Source organism: Bombus vosnesenskii, unplaced genomic scaffold (assembly GCF_011952255.1).
Source record: "Bombus vosnesenskii isolate JDL3184/JDL3185 unplaced genomic scaffold, Bvos_JDL3184-5_v1.1 scf7180000013266, whole genome shotgun sequence".
Classification (NCBI taxonomy): Eukaryota; Metazoa; Arthropoda; class Insecta; order Hymenoptera; family Apidae; genus Bombus; species Bombus vosnesenskii.
Window position 1 is genome coordinate 3,555,092 of NW_022882926.1, and position 20,532 is coordinate 3,575,623.

Genomic DNA, 20,532 nt, shown 5'->3' on the forward strand with positions numbered 1-20,532 from the left:
AAATGGAACCTAAAAGAGAACGTTCCTTGTCTATGAATCGACGATGAGTTCTACGGTCTATAAATAAGTTGGAAAATCGAGAAGCTTGACACTATTATTGTCTTCGATGACAAGTTTTCAGAAGGAGAGTCTTCAACGCAATTATGTGGTGAAGTAACGTTTAATGGAAAAGTCAATCGTATTACACTGACTTTGATAAAATTATTTTTCGCCTATGTTATGTTTGTAGGAAGCGTTGAGAATATTTTATTTGATTTTCCGCTAAATACAGAGAAAGAGTTTTCAAATTTTATTTTAGAGCCATTATTCATACAATTTGCACGTCGATAGCTAATCTGTTAACGATGTAGTCACTTTGTTGCAATAACAGGATCTCGTTAAAAAGACGGCGACGTGGAGGATGAATCCGCGACTAAGATTCGCGAGCTACCTACGCAATTATGAAATTTCCTGTGATCCGTTAGTTACGATGAGCATAAATCAGGTCTTCGCGACAGATGCAACTGCCGTTTTCCGTTATACGTACACCACGGGCCTTCTGATCGTCCTATTTGTAGTATTTTGCAGCTAGCATCTGTCGCAGAGTAATAAAATACCATTTCCACTCTTCTTAAATCACCTCGTAGTATCTACTATAACTCAAAGTACCTACACAAAGTTACGAAGAAGCATCAAACAATCGTCGCTGCAAAGTTATCACGATCCTTATCTCTCGTGCGCTCGCTCAATAATCAGATAACAACAAAAGAGGAAGAAACGTTTAAAGAAAACTGTAAGGAACGTATTCTGAGGAATTGTCAGGTAATTTCGAGTCACCCTGTGTATGATTTAGCCGAGCTTCCGAGGTTCGTCCCAGAGTCGCAGCGGTAGGAGCATCGAGCACGAAAGAACGAACGAGCGAGGCTCACTCTTGCAGAGTGCCGCTGTTAGCGCATCGCACTATGACTAATTACGAGCTCAACTCACCCCACTGTCGGTCGATACGGCCCTATAAACGCCGCTACCACCGCGAGTCATTGTTCCTTTCCACGTCTTTGCGTGCACCTTCGTTCTTCGATCTTTTTTCCTCCCAAGTGTTCTTCTTCTTTTATATCTCGTCAAGTACCCGCGTACCCACTCGGGGGTACCGAAGCGACTCGCGATAGCTCGTGCCTCGAAACACGGCTTTGACACGGCATGCACGTTTCCCTGACAAGAACAGTTTTCCCCCGTGATAATCTAGATCTCTTTTTTTCATACGAATTTCATAGCCTGACAACGTCCAGGAAGAGAATTATTAGTTCCTGGAGCTTCTTTGTAGGAATTTGATGGAATGCTCGGCGGGAATTGTTTTACCGCCGCGGCGCCGCCATTATGGCGAAGGAGCGTGGAACGCGCGCGTTACAACGTCGATTATCGTGAGCATCGCCGCGATATTTCTTGGCTCGCGCCGTGAATCTGCAATTGTAATTGAAAAGAATTCTTTCCCATACTAACAAATTCTATTGTAAACTATAACGAATACTCTCGATCGCGACGATATACCGTTTTCGATGATATTTGACGAACGTAAGCGGGAGAAGGTACGACTTGTAAACAGATTCTTCCGAGTGGTAATCTATAGGACGGGATCAAGGCGGCGGCGGTTTCTCGCCTTCGTAATTTAGGAGGAAACGATTTACTGTTTCCGGTAATGGGCACCAGCAAACCGTGTCCGTGAGGAGTCACGGTTCGCGATGAGGAAAGACGGCCGATATTAACAAAAAGCGCGTTTATTAGAGTGTACGCTCGCGCAACGGTCGCCTAATTTGGACGGTACCGTTACGACCCGCATGTAACAGCTTGAACGGAATAAAAGCTGCCAGGAAGGCTTAATGACATATTGTGTGGTGCTTAAAGCACGTTGATAATTGTTCTATTCATGCCACGATGCACGGTCGTCTTTTGTTTCGACTTATTAATTAGAAAATTCTTTGATGAAAAGGTCAAACGAGAATGGAACGGAGATGTCTCGGTTGTTAACACCTCCCGTCTCGTTCTTTTTCCAGGGGAAAGAGTAAAATTAGTTTTTCTACTGTCTGGTGTTGTCTGGAGCACGGTGGATCGGGGTGTTTCGCACGTAGATAACTATGGGCACGTAGCATTGTTTCGAACGGCACTGTCAGTATCTTTCCACGAATAGACGATTTTACGGTAGGGGGGCTCGGAGTGCGAACGACACGGAAGGTAGGAGAACATCCTGTGTCGTAGGACCCCTCTTCACGCTCTGTTGGCTTTACTTCGTAACGCTGATTTCCTAAGTATCCTTCCTTTCCACGGTGTACTGACTTAAAGTCAAAGAGGAGAGCGAAGGGAGACGGGGCCCTCCGGTACCTGAGAATGGAGATGCTCTTAATTAAAGTACTTTGATCGCCGTGCTCCGGTAAGAGAGCGCGGTTTCTCACGTTTCAGTTCGCCCTTTTTTCATTAACTGTTAATTCAGAAAGGACTACGATAGATCGGAGGTAATCTTAAAATGGAATCACTGGACAATAAAGAAGAACAATTGATTTTAATGGAACGCTTGTTGTTTCCTTCTATTATTGTTTGTAGAAATTTTTTGGAAATAAAATAGGACTGCATAATTAATAGATACAGATAACGTAGTAGAAAGCTTCTCTTGTATGCTAGAATCCTTATAATATTAGTGGTTTTATTCAGAAAGATTAATTTGTACATATTTTGATTAATATTGATTCACTTATTGCAAAACGAAATTTTATTAGTAAATGCGCTGTTAGCTAAATTTAAAGGAGATATGTACATTCAGTTCATAAATCTACGGAATACATATATGCATACTGTTATTTGTTTCATTTTCTGACAGCTTTGTAGGTAATTTAGATTTATGTTTTATCGTTCTGTGTCGGTATTGTAACGTATTTCTGTCACACAGTCTGTCCTTACCTTGTAGCAACATTTAGTTTTAGTTTGAACCACTAGGAGTGTTGTTGTCTTATTCTATATTTAATCGATAATGTTGAATAATATTTCAATTTGTAATGATTAAAGATTTTCCGAAATTCTTTTATAAAACGTTTAATTATAATATCTGCTATAATATCTCAAACGATTGTCTGTGATAATATTTTATAACAATTTATAATTTTCATAACTCAATTCTAAATATATGTAACCCTAATGTATTTTCACACAACCCTGTTTTACTTTCTAATATAAAATTATGTTAAAATTTTAAAGTGATAATGGAATTTATCTACAGTAAATCAATATTATATATGCAAAAATAATTAAGCTTTCTAAATATGGAAATGTTAAAAAATATCATTTTTTCTGTTCATTTTCATACTCGACAAATGCTCTACTAATACGTATTTACATATATGCGTTTCGAACTCACGTGTTTGTTTCCTCTTCCTTCCTTCCACGTGTAACATGATAACTTCGTAGTTGGAAACATTTCTTACCACATCAAGCGAGTTTTCCAAGAATTTGTTGATTCGGGCACGGTCGATTTACCGCGGGATAAACATTCATCCCCACCCTTATGAAACGTGCAAGGCGAACCGGGCCGCGGGGGGCGTCATTCAGGTGTCGAAAATCGTGACGTTAAGATGTATTAATTTACGTAGTGCGCGACGTGTTAATTGCGTAATATATATTTCTACTTCTATACCGCTTTACATACTACTATTAGGTTTGTTCTACTAACGTTTGTTCACTTATTAATTTAATTAGCTTATTCTAACAAAATTAAGTAGTATTTCAAATTCTTCTTTATTCTTTCTTCTCGATCGTGTGTTCAGTTATTAGAATTATCGGTAGCTTGTATATACTATCAGCTTTTGAGGTAGAATTTAAAGTCTATTATTGTTTTAGTTTAGTTGTTTGAATATTATACATTTGTTTTAAATTGGTGATTTTCTTTTGTACAGGTTATTAGATCATAGCGAGACAACAACTGGGAATTCAAAATAGCGTGGTTTGGACTCTATAATGATTAATAGCCAATTTGTCAACTTTTCATGATTGACTAGATTTTATGCATATAATTTGCTGCATATCCCGCGCAAATTTTCTATAGTAGTGCCATCTGCACGCTTTCAACAATAATTTTTATTCTTTCTAAAGACGACGCCATTACAATACGTTCAGCTTTTGGCGCGTAATATTATCGTGCTCTTTAAGCAAGTTTTTTGCCAAGGAAGTTTTGATATGTTACACAGATTTTCGAGTATTTATAAAATGTGATATAGTTTATCACTGCAAGACATATTTTCGCCTTCAGTAACACGCAGTCACGGTATAGTCCTCGAAATCAATTAATTGCATTTACAATATTCGTCAGTGTTCAGTTTAGAGATGTTTTATAAAATTCACAAATAATATTTTATGCTTATTCATACATCCTCTTGATAGCTTCATAAAAACAGCAATACTTTTCAAAACAAACACTCGCTAGAGGGCAAAACGTAAATATGTAAACATGTTTTATTTTCTTCTCTATTCCTCCGCAAATCCTTCCCTCCCCCAATACTAACACAGTTCTACTTTAAGAGAATATTTGCAATCGCGCGCAATGCGATTAATAGAGACAGTGTTTATTTCGGAATTGCAATTTCAATATTTCTCAGAATATAATACCTTTTATTAATACTAATTATAATAGTTATACGCGAAATTAGAATCAGTGGTTGTTCGTCGGTTTATTTAAACGGGCAGGTTAATAGTCTTTTATTTTTCTTTTTTTTAAAATATATATATGTTTTTTTTTAAATATTCGTTCGCGATGTTAAAGTCAGTGTTCAAGAAGACATAGCTTCTTCTGGAGCTCAAGAATGTAAGTATTTTCATGTATTTTGCAACAATTTAATATATTCCTTGTGTTTTGCTTGAATTATTGTTAAAACTTATTCGAATGAAACCTTAAAATTTCAATATTGAATTGAAAATCTAAATTTCAAATTGTTATGTTAGAGGTTTCAATTCTTATAGTAATTAGAGTGTATTAGAATTTCAATTTTGATTGTTATTAGAATTCTAAGTAGAATTCTGTGTTTCATTATCTTGAATATATGAAATAATCAACACTGTTGTTTTAAGAATAAATTATAATGTTAAGTATTTCATTAAAGGTTTCTACAATTTCTATTTCTTCCTGTTCTGTGGAGATCATCTAATAGTGCTTCAAAGGCCAACAATGTAAGTATCGTACTTCAGTTAACTCTATTTCTTGTATTTTTCCTTAAACGTAATTAATTAGTCAAGAAGTAAAATCTGATTAAAAATCTTTACTTTTGCTTATTACATTAATAAACAAAAAGGTTTTGTCCTTAAGAATAAATTGTAATATTCTATGTTTCGTTACAGATATTTCAAAGCCTGTATTTCCACCATAGGGCTTGATGGTTTTTCCTTGGTGACGGCCTTCACGATGGCTTTTTCTGGGCTACTCCAACATTGATGACATCGTTCTTCGCATCTAACCGTGAGTCGCATGCATTTTTGTCCCTCCGGTCACTCAATCATGTCGTAGGATGAAAGGTCCGAATCGACACGGGTGACTGGTTGTATTACGTAGAACTTTTTACGAGCATAGCGACCGCGGGTATTTATTATACTCGTGAGTGATAATACATAATGACTTTTAATATGTTTTATTTATTAGTTCAGGATAGGCCTTCTTGCATATCATGTTTTTTATTAAGACGAATGACGTTAATGAAATGTTAATAATCGATTAACCATTTATGTATGATTATATGCTAATAATAATAATTAATTTGAGTATCTATGATTGAAAATCTATTTAATACAATTACTTGTAAGATTAGAATATACTTAATATGATTACTTATAAAAAAGAGACTTATTCATTCGGATATAAGTACGCGTATTAGTAAAATATGAATAGTATTTTAATAAATAATAAATACTGAAATTACTTGAATAGATTATTTTGCAGTAGAGAAGTCGGATATCCTTCGACTTCGTTGCAATAAAAATTGTAATTACAATGATGACAGTACATATCAAAAATAATTTTTATAATAAGTAATTTATTTCATCTTTTGTTTCATGATAATATATTGAATAATTTCATTGTTGTAAAAATATTAAAGTCCAATTCTTTCCGTACAAAAATGTATCTTTTTATGTGCAAGAAGAAACTTCGCGGCAGGTAGATTCTGAACTCAAAGCAGCAAATTTTGAACATTTTTTCGTGATTCCGGAAATGTGCTTTGATGAAGGGATCGCCTAAGATTGTTTTAATGTCCTCATTCACAAATAAATTCTGTGTTCGCTGTCTACTTTTTCTGCAACATTAGAATCTCAATAATCTATTGCATTATTAAATTCAGTAAATTAATATTAGATTCAGAATAATTTCAAATAAAATGAATAAATGCAAAATGACAGAACAATAGTGCGTTAGATGCATACAAAACAGATAAGTACTAATCATCTTCTAGCTCAGGATTTTCAGGTTTAACCCCTTCCGTGACCATTGTCAGGATCTCATTCACGTGCCCAGGTGCTACTTGGGTGAAAGAAAGGCAATGGGCACGATGACCATTAATTCAATAATTTATTAGCGACTGACGATAGTTAATGTATCGTGCACGACGTAATTTCCACATTGTGTGTGTGTGTGTGTGGTTAGGCTGTGGAGTTGCGTCGTTTCGGTTCTTATTAATATTCAAGCAAATCACAAATATTAATATAGATAATAACACTATTGATTCTACAATAATATTCAAATTACAAAACAATGGTATCAAATCTCATATCATTTGTTCAAATAACGTTACTTCTCTAGAAAATGCAATCTATTTCTTCAATTGTAAATCTATTTCTAATTGAAATTAAGACGTACGAGTATACGTATTTTTATCGTATTTTACGCAATGGTCGCTATTTATCGTCAGTTGATTTCAGTAAAATGGTACGTACGTAAATTAGAGTGTGAAAGTTGTGTGCCAAACTCGGGTGTCGAAGACGTCCCGGGACGTTCTCTCTAGTGTAGGCTTTTGCGCCCGGGTTATGTGTGAGAACCGTGGAGCGAATGTGTTGGTGTGCTTGTTTTGCCACTTTTTAAATATAGGACTAGGTAGGATAGGTAGTATACTTTCTGGTGTGAATGTTAATTATAAGTAGGTAGGGCCGGGCAGGTTGGCACAGTCTCTGGTCGGGTAGGTTCAACCTGTTTCAGGAAATTTCATTTGAAAAATTGACGGTGAAGCTGGCACAAGTAGAAAAACTCGTCTTTGACCATCGATCTTTCGAATTTCGCGGATGTGATCGCGAAAAGTTTTCGAAACGAACGTATGCTCGAGCATGCACATGCGAACGGGCAACGACCACTATGATCCTTGCTCATCCATGTGCACGGGGAATAGTATCCGTGATTTATATTTTTATTTCATCTTTGTAAGTTATTTTTTGGTTTGTGATTAGAAAGTCTCGAGCCTAGATTTAAGTTTTAGCGAGCATTGCGCTCAAAGAAAGAAGAGGCTACAAGCCGAAGAGGCCCGGCAATTGCCATAGAAGAGGGCAACTACTAATGGCATTCCATTCTCTGGATTATCCAGAGCATGGAAAGTCATTTTTATTATCATTTTGTCACTATGCTCTTGTTTAGTATTTATAGTAGTAGTATGTAGTATCTTTTTGGCTGATTTACATGTCGGCTCATCACTATATTGGGCAAATCGCGGTTTTTTTATTAGTGTTGCGAATGATTAATATCGGTGTGAATTAGAATTGCGAACTAGTTAAAATTTCGCGTTATAAATTAGAGTTGCGAAAGAGTGGTAATGTCGGATTGAATTAGTGTTTGCTTTAGCGTTGCGAACTATAAGATGCCGCGGTTGTTCTTATCACTTTTTATTATCAGTTATTAGAATCCTATGGTGTTATATTAGAATACACTTATTCTGTATTTGAATATTAATTAATTCTGTAATGTTGCGAATTTTGCCTATTGCGAGTAATTGAAGTAGCTTTTACAATAATTTATTCAGAAATAGTAATTTTAATTTAATTTAATTTTATTTTATTTATTTCGAAGAATTAGTGTTGCGATAATTATTCAATCGCGGCCGTCTTGATTATTTTTACAATTAGCGTTGCGTCGATGAATGGTCGGGTTTCTTTCATTAGTGTTGCGTTGATAAAGTGCGCGAATATCTTCCTACTGAAACTGACGAACAGTCTTTTGGATCACTTGATGCAGCTGATATAGTTGCACGAAAGTGATCGTATATCAGCAATCTCCCATTCGGTTGCATTGAGATCTCCCGTCATTAGTGTTGCGTATATTTTAATACGAGTGCATAGATTAGCATTTACTAGCGTTGCGTGAAATGATTAACACATCCTTATGTGGTGTTAGCTTCCGGGAATTTTGTATTTTTTTCTTTTTTTTTTCAGTGGTAAATTATTATTGCAAGTGAGATGAAGCACTCTTCGTGATTTATTTTTCAAATTTTCTATTTTATAACTGAATTTAATAAATTAGTATTACGAAACGAAGAAGTTGTTTCACTCATAGTTTGCTCGGGTTTATATCAAGTGAATGGCCCTTCTGGCTAGTGTCTTTTTTCAGCACTCCTTGATTCCAGAGCGTTTGTTTTTGAAAATACTGCTGGTATTTATTTGATACTGACAAACACTTTTAATTTGTTGTCGTATTGTTTAAAACTTGTATCATTTTTAAATAATTTTATTAAATACCCAATACTCAAAATATATGGTTGAGTAACATTCAAATTATATGGAAATAATTGAAATTACATAAAGTGTACTTCAATGTAAAGTTGTTTGGTTCTTAAGAGCCATATGGTTTTAGTCAATTCCTCTTTCATTTTGTAGTATTTAAACCAAATTTTCAATTTCTGATTAAATTCAAATTCAGATTGCTTCACATTTAGAATATTTTGATTTTGATGTTTGGTAATTTGATTCTTTTATCTATAATGAGGCTTAATTATAGAAAATGGATAAAATATTTTGAGATCATTGGAAGAAGTCTTATATCCTAAAAAGCATCCATTCTTCTTCCTTTTTTGCATTAATTAGGTCTTTAGATCTTCAGATTTTCATTTGGGTAGTTTGTATAAATCTTTAGGTTTTTGTACAAGTAGGATTTATAATAAGAAACTCTTAGATTTTTTGTAGGCTCTAAAGAACTTTGAGATTTAGTTAAACTAATTGGAATTTGAATTTTGTTCCAAAACCTTTTATAGAACCAATGAAAAGAAGTGCACAATCTCAATATCCTGAAAATTATTTTCATTCCATACAACATCAATTACATTAACATCTTTTTTCCTTAATTATATTATTATTAGATATAGATATATTATTTTTTATTATTAGATATATTATATTTTATTATTAGATATAGATATATTAGATATATTATTAGATATTGAGGTAGGACTTACAAAAATTTTTAGAGTTTTGATAGACAAGTTAACTTAAATGTAGAATTAGTTAGGAGGTATCTTTAAGTTGAATAAAATTTATGATTATGACGATTTGGAAGTTAGGCTATTTTTAAGTCAAGTCAGGTTTATGTTTATGGGTAATAGGCAGTTGTTAGAAATTTGTTTAGTGTTTTGAATGAATAAATTTTTGTGCATAATGTCCTATGTAGGTAGTTAAAGTATTCATTGGGGTGTTTTAATTCCATAGCTACATATAATTTTAATTCCAACCACTAGTGCTATAGTCTTATTCTATACTGAATCGATAACGTCGCATGTGAAACGAAAATGATAGAGGAGTTAAGTTCGTGGGATAACAAAGGGTAATCTATGATCGTAATTTCATTGACTAAGTACAGAATAGACGTAACATGTAATACTTTTTTGTGTTCCATGTTTTGGGGGTCACTTGATCCCTTACCACTTTTATGTCACATGCGACGTTATCGATTGAATATAATAGTAGTTTGAATTAAAACCACGGACGAGGCAGGAATAGTTCAGTGCTTTTTGCTTTTTTGAGTTCTAGGTTTTTGGGGGTTACCTACCCTCTCCTACCATTCCATTTTCGTGTTGTATGCGACGTTATCGAAGCAGCGTAGTACTGGTTTGAATTACAACTAAAGTCTTCTATAAAATTATAAATAAAATATAAAACAAGATATCCTATAATTACAACGAAATATAGAATTCTATCCTTCTACAATACTTCAGAAAGCATTGTACACTATCAAAATAATAAATTATTGTACAATAATAGTTAAATGATTCGTTTAATTAGTTTCAAACAAAATTGTAATTCCATATATCTGAAATATAAAAATGTAAATTTTTTAATTTTTCATATTTTAATCTTTGTGTTCTCAAATCAATTATTAATTATACTATATTATGAAATATAGATAGTGTGACTCACAATCAGACATACAGTCAACACAATTTATCGGTAAATTAAAAGGACAAATTACGTCCAATGGAAAAAGCGAAAAACCAATGAACAGAGCAAAAAGGAATGAAAAGACTAAAAGATCACCAAAATTTTACTTCTGTGGGTAAATACATACATCAATTAAGTACTTGATCTTCACAATTATATTAAAACTAAGGCTTAAAACAAACGATGCGAGTTAAAAATGAAAAGTAAGGATGCACCAATATCCATTTTTCACGAAACGATCATACTTTATTACAAAGAATATGCAATAAAACATAGATTATGGCCTACGTATATCTACTTTATAATTAATTTAAACTAAGACACGTTTTTGCCACGATGTCCTTGAAATATCCCACGGCATCCTACGAGTTTGTCGTTTCAGTTTAGACTGCTAAAAAAGTTTCTAAAAGAATTTTGGATCGGAACCTGGATTGGAACCTGGACTGTTTGCCTAGTTTTTAGCTTAGCACCGCTTTCCAAAGATTAATTAACTGATATAAGAACAAAGTAAAGAAGCAATGTAAAGATTAATTTTTAGAAAACTATGCCAATTACCAGGTCTCATATACGTTATCTGCTGTCGGTAACTGGGCAACGAGTGATATATTATCATACAATGATACCACACAGTTTTGGTAAACTTTCTTCAGTTCCAAATACAACCTTCAAACACATTAGTATATATTTTCAAATGTTCCAATAGAAGTTTCAAACTCATTTTCATTCATTACAAGCATTTGTAATTACGTCTACAATCATTATCATTCTCGTATACGTTCCAAAAATATGCGCTAACAGTTATCTTCAAATGTAGAAATTATAAAACGTATTGCACTGAAAATTATCCTTCTACAAAGTAATTAACATATATAAATGAGAAAAGAGATCTGCAGCAATCAGAATCAGAATTGTAGTCATAAAAACTTTAGAAGGGGACTTTTTGCTTTAACCGTCCTGCTCTTTATTCGCATTCTGTACTTTAACCATAAAAAGCGTAGATAGTCGTCGGGAAGCACATCTTTTCATGTTTTGTGTCTTACTTATGAGGCAAATATTAACTGGTGAATGATGTATTAAGTAATACTACGACCCTTTTTCTGCTTCACTGAAAACAATCATATCATCCGTAGCGATCCATGAATCTCAGTATTTAATTCGTAATTTACGTATAATTCGCATTTTACATAAATCTCTAAAAGCTGATATGTGTTATTAAGAATATGTCTATCTATTCATAGACTTCATTCACGCAAAATGTTACCTTTGACGAACACCGGAATTTGCCTTCGCTGAGTAAAAGGAATACGGAATTTACCGCTTGAGAATGCTTTAATACTATCTAATCTCCCAGCTGGTCTCGCGATATCTTTTATACCTATCATTAGAAGAAGCAGTGAGGTAAAACGACGCGACGGTGCGGCGGTTACCTAAATGATTTTTGCACGGACGAAACTCGGAAGTTGTTGCATCGTTTAAACTCGAAACTTCTTGTCATCTTCGGGTGTAGGGTATTCGATAGCGTCGCAATGAAATTGCGCTCTTCCATTCGCAAAACAAAGTTAGGGAATATTAAACATTACCTTTAAAGTCTTAATCGGTTCCACTAGCGAATACTAATGCAGGGTAAATAATATTACGTCGGTGAAATTCAAATATAAAATGTTATCAGCGGTAATGAATTATCCTTTGTCTATAAACTATTATCCGGTAAATTTCTAAACTCAGTTGCCATCGACTGTCAATATTACATTCTTTAATTATCTAATCCACCTAAAAACTATTAATTAGATGATCCATATAGAATCAACAAACAATCTCGTGGACTATTTTTGAACGGGCAACAAATCACTTTAGAATAAAGAAACTGTGAAAATACCGTTCGAAGAATCTTCTAATTTCAGATCATTGGAAAAGATAATGAATCATTATTTTGATTAACTAAATTTACCATTAATTTAGTCAATAATTCATTAATGGCTTGTTAAAGTACATATAAATAATTTTGGTCATGAAAGAGTTCAAGCTTTATGTAATGAAAACATTTAATATGCTCCACCCTAACGCGTATCCACTGATCGATAACAATTATAGGTATTTCGACTAATCGAGCTCGTGAATAAATAAACGCAATCCTCCCGAACTCTTGCTATTCTCAAGATTATCCCCACGAACCACGCGTGTGTTTCACTCTTGCAAGTGTGCAACTCAACCCGCGGGTCTGATTCAAGTTAGCCACACGCCGAGCAAATCAATCACGTCGCACGCACTCGGCACACATGCCGTTAATGTGCACGCGGGACCACCAACTAGCGTCAGGGAGAAGGACCCAAGGATCAGGGTGTGTTTCCGTTTCGAGGATAATTACTCGTCGGTTCTCTGATCTTCCGCGGCTGACTACGATAACAGCTTCCTAAACAGGGAATCGCTTCACTAACGCTAGTCAAGAATGACGAATAGATGTTCGTGAATCAAACAGATTCATTGTAACAGCTACTTCCGTTTTCGCAATCTGCTTGGTTTTGGGATTAGGCACCTATAATTAGCTAGGGTTAATTGCTCTTTCGCGTTGATTGGCTTTCAGTTAAATTTCTCGATCATAGACGAGGAAGTATTGCTGTGAAAGCAGAGTAGATTTCATTGAAAAGTTGGATTTATTTAGGAAAGGAGAAGGGGATTATCGATTCTCGACTAAAGTTAGTCGATCAGCCAATTATTAATCAAGTCTTTTGCGAGATTCCATTATACTCTTCACGTTATCAGAGAAATTAATTGCTCAGAATATTAGATTATCGCAAAACCCTCTATATACAGGGTGGTTGGTAACTGGTGGTGCAAGCGGAAAGGAGATGATTCTTCGCGAAACAAGAAATCGAAAATATAGAATAAAAATTTTTCGTTTGAGGCTTTGTTTTCGAGAAAATCGACTTTGAATTTTCGCTCGGTACGCGTGCACTTTATCACGTCTCGTTATAACGGATCTCACTGTAGATCGTTGTCTCGATGGAAAAATGAAAAAAAAAAAAAATTTTTTTTATTCTATATTTTCGACTTCTTTTTTCGCATAGAATCACCCCCTTTCCGTTTGTACCACCAGTTACCAACCACCCTGTATATGTATATGACATGCACTATGGAGAATTATACAACATTCTGATGATTGAACGTTGTGATAATGTATGTATGTGATGAACAAATTGCTTCATAACTTGAAAACCAAAACCGACGAAAGGTTATTGAGAATGAAAATCTTGATAATATATTTCACAGTCATTTAATTCGACGAGGTCGCCATTCCCAATAATTAAACTCTTAATAATTATATTTAGTTAATTAATTACAATTGTAGTACCTTTTTCGTTTAATGAGACAAATTATAAAGAATACGAGATAGAAGAGGAAAAAAAGAAGCTAATTTGTATATTGTATTTCTTTCTATATAATATGATTTTATAAATATAAATTTAATTCCAAATTAAGTTTTGCACAGATTATTTACGTATCCAGCGGCTTTGGTAGGTACTCGCACTGATAAATATCTGCTGATATACAGAGTGGGGAACATAAATCGGAACACCTAAAGCGGAATATCTAAATATCTTCGTTTTTAATGGTTGTATGAAAAAAACTATACAGGACAAAGTTATGCTATATGGAGGAGTACACGCAGTGGTAGATCATGTTTTTTCCGAAAGTTATTTTTTATATAAGATTTTAAGGTCATCATTTTTTTTTTGTAGGACCATATATTTGTTTAATACATTAATCGATCCATCTTGATATTCCCTACAAAGATTTAATTTAACAGTTTCTTTAACTCTAATTTGTCAAATTGAAGGTATAGAAGTCAAAGAGAATGTAAATACAAGAATACCATTTCGCGCCTTTCCTTGTCTTCGGTATACAGAGGAACCTTGATTATCGGAACTAATAATGATAAATGTGTTTGAATTATAGAACAATAGTTTTTTCTGTAATGAGTGTCATATATTTGGAACCATATGGTACTAGGAAACAAACGCTACATAAAATCTTACGCGTCCCATACCTTTCTTGCCAATAATACATATTATATTTCTTAATATATTTTTTAATATATACGTCTTAATATATGTAATTCCTTCGAGTTATTTTCATTTTGTAGCTCAAACCATTTGATTCAGTGGCATCATAAATTATTCAATTATTTCTTCAAAGCTAAGTTCGTTGCCTATATTTTCCTGTAGAAAATCTGCAAGAATATCGGTCGTACCTACTTGTTTGTCGATATCTCTTTTATCACTTTCAAACCAACATATTACAGAGACTCTGTCACACCCTTCGTATTCTGGTAATCGCTGCAGTAACTGCAATGTTTCATCTATGTCCCTTTCTATTATTTCGATGTTTTCCATACTCTTGTTGTCTTCACGCCTTAAAAGCTTGTTCCACGCGTTTTCCAGTATTACCTTGTTGACATTTAACCAAGCATCACGCATTATGCGACAACAATCCCTGAACTCTAATTTGTCATGATTTATTACGACTTCGTCCGCTGTACGGTAATCAGATATTGGCATTATTGTTTTCAGCAAATTTTTTCGGTATATTCGCTTGAAACATGCGATTACTTCATGATCCATTGGTTGTATGAGCGGTGTAACGTCAAGTGCAAAATACATGATTTTAACTAATTCATCTGTTGTATTTATTAACCCGCTTTCGTGACTCGAGCCAGCGTTATCTAGCAACAACAGAGTTTTCTCTCTGCGTCCGGTTTTCATTTGTCTTTCTCTAATTGATTTTAAGAAACATTCATCGAACCATTCATTGAAAATTTTACTGTCCAGCACCCCTTTGGTGTTAGCTCTGTACATAACTGACAGATCATCTGAATAATAATTTCTGTTACGTCGAGAGTGATTAATTTCGCCTATTATTAGTATTGGCAACATGTGACTTCCGGTGACATTTGTACAAAGAAATGTAGTAACCTTTTCTTTCATCTTTTTTTTGCTTGTTATCATTCTCTCACGATGGAAGATCGAAGTTTTTTCTGGTAGTGCTTTCCACAATATTCCTGTGTTATCGGCATTGTAAACGTTGTCCAATGAGTATCCCTCGCTTAACAGAAGTTTTTCAAAGTTAGATTTGGCGATATCCGCTTCAGCTTGATTTGTGATTCGAAAATGTTCATCGATATCCTTTTCACAGAGATGGTAACGATTTTTAAAGTTTTCCACCCAACGGGCACTGGCTATGAAACCAGATTTTATCTGTAATTTTTCCTTAAGTTCCATAGCTTGTTGGGATATCATTTTTCCTGTCACTCGTACGTTTTTATCTCTATTTCGTAAATACCACCGGTAAAGAGTGTTTTCTAATTGTATATCCTGTGACGTTTTCAAATATGTTCTAGAACTACTAGCAGCCGCTGAGGTGCCCTCGAAATTTACTCTTACCTCTTCCAGGTCTGATTTTATTTTGCTCACAGTGATAAGTGAAAGATTGTAAATTTTTGCTATGGATTTCCGAGTCTCACCATTTATTATCAGTTGAAGGATATCATATTTCTCGGCAATTGTCAACGGTGTCCGTTTCCGTTTTGTCGCCATTATTGTGTGGAACGTATTCTAATGTAAATACCGCACTGAAATGTTGTGACGAGATTTTATATAGTTGTCGATAATTTTGATCGGGGGAAACAGATACTATATGGATTATATACGTATATAACGTATGTATATAGGTATATATACGTATGTAACGTATGTATATAGATATATACGTATATGAGATACACTATAGAGAATTATACAACATTCTGATGATAGAACGTTCGGATAATGTATGTATGTGACGTATAATGAGGTTATATATTGTATATCAAAATAATATTCGACTAATAAAATAATATTCGACCAAGAGTTGATAGAGTTGATAGAAGCAAGCACCATGAAATTTGTGAATTTATTATGAGAATAATAAAAATAATTTTATTTGTAAATAGTTTACTAATAAATGGTTTTTTGTAACTGAATTTATATTTCTGTCTATTCTATAAACGGTAACATTTTCAAGAATACTAATAATCCATTGTTTCTGCGAATATTGCAAAGCTTCTTTTCATGGTTTTATTTTTGAGTATTTTTACGTAATTTTGTAAGAGCAACAGATAATGATAATGATTATTTTTAATGCTTGTGTGGAAAAGATTACACAGAACAAAGTTATGCTATTTCGAGGAGCACACGCAGTGATAGATCATGTTTTTTTCGAAAGTTATTTTTTAAATAAGATTTGAAGGTCATCATCATTTCTTTGTGGGACCATATATTTCTTTAATACATTAATCGGCCCATCTCGATATTCGCTATAAAGGTTTAAATTAACAGTTACTTTAACTCTAACTTATCAAATTGAAAGTATGAAAGTCAAAGAGAACGTAAATACAAGAATACCATTTTGCGTCTATTCTTGTTTTGCCTATATTGCAGAACCTTGATTATGGGAACTAATAATAATAAATATCCGGATAGTAGGAAAACAGCTTTTCGTATACCCAGTGACATATATTAAAAAAAAAATGGTACAAACAAACAATTAAACGCTAAATAAAATCTTACCCATCTCATTCCTTACTTGACACTAAAACATATTATATTTCTTAATATATTTAATGTATATGTCTTAATATAAGTAGTTTCTCCGAGTTATTTTCATTTTGTAGTTCAAATCATCTAGACCTTTTATGGAGAGCTATCATCAAGTATGTCTTCAAAGCTCTCGTCAGTAAGTTTGTTCGCTTCTGTATCCATAGCTACATTTATAAAATCTATAAGAGTACTGTTGATATCGACTTGTATGTCGGTATCATGTTTCTTATCACTTTCAAACCAGTTCATCACAGCACATACTGTCGCACCCTCTGCATCCTGGTATTTTATTCAGTTTTTTAAGTGCTTTATCTATGTCCTTTTTTATTGTTTCGGGGTCTTCCGAACTCTGTTCGCTTTCATCCTTCAAAAGCTTGTCCCACGCGTTTTTTAGTATTGGATTCTTGACATTTGATCCAAGAATTACCTGTCATGCGTCAACAATCCCACATATTTAAGTGATATTGGTTGACTATCACTTCTTCCGTTGTATAGGGTTTAGTACATGGAGTTAATGTTTTCAGCAATTCGATTCGGTACATTCGCTTGAAACGTGCGATTATTCCATGACCCATTGGTTATGTGAGCGGTGCAGCGTCACATGAAAGATACATGATTTTAACTAATTCATCTTTTGTACTTATTATCCCGCTTTCGTGATGAGTGGCAACGTTATCCAGCAACAGCAGAGTTTTCTTTCTGCGCCCGATTTTCTGTTGTCTTTCTGTAATTGATTTTAAGAAACATTCATCGAACCATTCATTGAAAAGTTTACTGTCCATGATAGGCTTGGTGTTTGCTTTGTAGATAGTTGGCAGAACTCTGGAGGATGTTAAACATGGATCCTTAGTTGTTCCGATTACTAGTACCGGTAACTTTATTTTTTTTTAATTTTTTTTTTATATTTTTCCATCGAGACAACGATCTACAGTGAGATCCGTTATAACGAGACGTGATAAAGTGCACGCGTACCGAGCGAAAATTCAAAGTCGATTTTCTCGAAAACAAAGCCTCAAACGAAAAATTTTTATTCTATATTTTCGACTTCTTTTTTCGCGTAGAATCCCTTTCCGCTTGTACCACCAGTTACCAACCACCCTGTATAACAGAAATTGCTATATTGTGAAATGTTAAAAATTGTAAAAGTTATTTATAGAAATTGGAGATAAACAGTAAGTTAAGAAATGTACATATTGAATTTCATAGTCTTATGATCTGAATCCTATTGAAAAACCAGAGATAAAATTTTGAGAAGATTCTGCGATCATTTTTGCATTATACCATCCAAACATTATCCTATTCCTATTTGTTAATTACTGTTTACTAATCTTCTACCAAGTCGAAGGAAAGTAAGAATATTTTTAGTCTAAAAACTTTTATCTAGCAGACGATTGGTTGTACGTTGTTATTTCGGTCAGACGAAGGAACCGGTTATCTTTTGAAGAAGCTGAAACACTCGGTGTGAATCGTTGTCAGAGACACCTTTGAGACGGAAGCAATTTTCCGACGCCATCAGGCGTAACGTAAAACACTTCTTGGCGTAGTTCTGGAGGATTTTTTTCCCGTGGATTCATGGCATGAAATGAGGTTCGGCTGTTTCGTTTCTTCGGTGCTGCTTGCTTTAATCGCACAGCGGATCCAAAGGCATAGAGGAAAGTGGGATGTTCGATTAAGCGGGCTCGATTTTATCGTTCTACGATTATTCGAACTACTATTAGTCGGGATCTTCATTAGCCGATGTATCAGGAATGTACGGGGTACTTCGGAATTGCACTGGAGTTCGTTAATTAATTCGTTACCTGAGTTCGTTAAAGGGAACGAGTAAAACCGGGCTTTAACGCCGGGCGTGTTCCAATCTAAAGCTTTCTTATCTCCCATTCTTCCGCTATTGGCAAATTTTCTGATGTCATATTATTTTTATAAAGGATTAAATGGCAAATTCAACCACATTGATTATCGAATAATAATTTATTTTCTCAGAGATTCGTAGCTTTTTACAAACAAATTTTATTCCTGTTGCTAAAAGAATCCCTCTATGTAAGGAACAACATGTTTAAAAAATTTATGGTGTTACGTATAATTTATACATATAGTTCGAAATCCACCATTCTGTAAATTATTTCTATACAACACAGCGTTGAAAAAGTTTCGAAAAAGCTCGAGATATTGTAAATCATCGTAAAGAATATCTTTAGAGTTTTACCTTCGTGTTCCAACAGGCGTCAGTCGTAAACGTTAACGTTTCTGACGAAGCCCAGCCATAGTTGAATCTTTTTTCATTGTATCGAGTGCACGACGACAATCGACTGTATCGATCCCCTTTTACGGTTCGATGGTGTACGCCAGGTGGTTGGCGAGGAAATCGCGCGTCAGAATAGGAACTTGACGAGTGCAAGTGTGAGCGCACTTGCACGAGTAATTATCGAGCGACGCATACAGAGCGTGCCCGGTCTCTGGAGGATTAATTAACTCGTTCTGCTCGCTGGACACCGGCTCATTACGTGGATCGACGAGCCACGCTTCGTTGGTGTTTCACGAATCGCCTCTCCATGCGTGTACATGTTCAATTTTCTCGAATTTACCTTCTAATCCTCGAGACTCGTCCATCTCACTCTGAAAACTCCAAATTACTATCCCGAAACGATGTACATGTTTAGATACCGCCCTGGTTTCTCATTCGACCCGTTAACAGGATCATTTTTCACGTACATTTCAGCGTAACCTTTTCTCCTCTCTCGCTTTTTCTCCCTCTGACGCTTCACAGTTTCATCGAGCAGGCACATAAATTTCAATTTTAAACAGCCTGACGTCTTGCGTGTCCGCAGGAAGGATGATCTGGCGTTGCCCAGGTAGCCACTGAACACGTTGCAAGAGAGTAAAAAAAGGTAAAAGAAGAAAAGAGAGAAAAATAGAAGGAAAAGAAAAAGCGGAAAGGGAGAGACGAGAGTAGGCCGCGATTACGGTATCTGGCTTGATTAAAAGGCCATCCCGTAGAGGCGATATTGATTTTGGTCGATGCTTTTAAAGCGGCTACGGGGGTCCACGAATTAATGTAAAAGCGCGCGCGACCAGGGATAGACACGTTGGATTTTTCATGAAAATTAGCCGGCCGCCGATGTCATTTTACCTCCCACGTGAGAATTCAATTTCTGGAATCCGCCGCGCGATATGATTTACCCGAACGACGGACGTTCGATGCACCGCGCGATCCGATCTCCATGATTCATTTTTAATTTGATCCGCGTTAAGCCGCTCCAGATGAATGTACTGGCTGCGATGCTTGAAAATTTCGCACATAACCATGACGATAATAAACGTCGGTACGGGGAATATTCGTCGTGTGTAGAGAGGAATGTAGAGGGTTGTAGTTTGCACTTTATTCAAATTTCACGAAGAAATTCGATATAATATACTTGAAAGCACGATGACGAGAATAAGAATAGGAGAACTATCGTAGATTTCAGAAATTTTTATGAAATATATCCCAAGAGAA

General features: G+C 34.8%; 1 protein-coding gene and 1 long non-coding RNA gene across 2 annotated transcripts; both read right to left on the reverse strand.

Moving 5' to 3' along the window:
* Positions 1–1,733: 1,733 nt before the first annotated feature.
* LOC117243630 lies at positions 1,734–3,701 on the reverse strand. The gene is made up of 2 exons (XR_004495484.1): positions 3,380–3,701; positions 1,734–2,352 (listed from the first exon to the last, which is right to left on the reverse strand). It is a non-coding gene; the product is annotated as an uncharacterized LOC117243630 (long non-coding RNA).
* A 10,878-nt stretch (positions 3,702–14,579) lies between these two features.
* LOC117243608 (jerky protein homolog-like) lies at positions 14,580–15,998 on the reverse strand. Its single transcript, XM_033511250.1, has one exon. It carries the CDS (start codon positions 15,996–15,998, stop codon positions 14,580–14,582), a length of 1,419 nt encoding a protein of 472 aa, XP_033367141.1.
* Between the last annotated feature and the right edge of the window lie 4,534 nt (positions 15,999–20,532).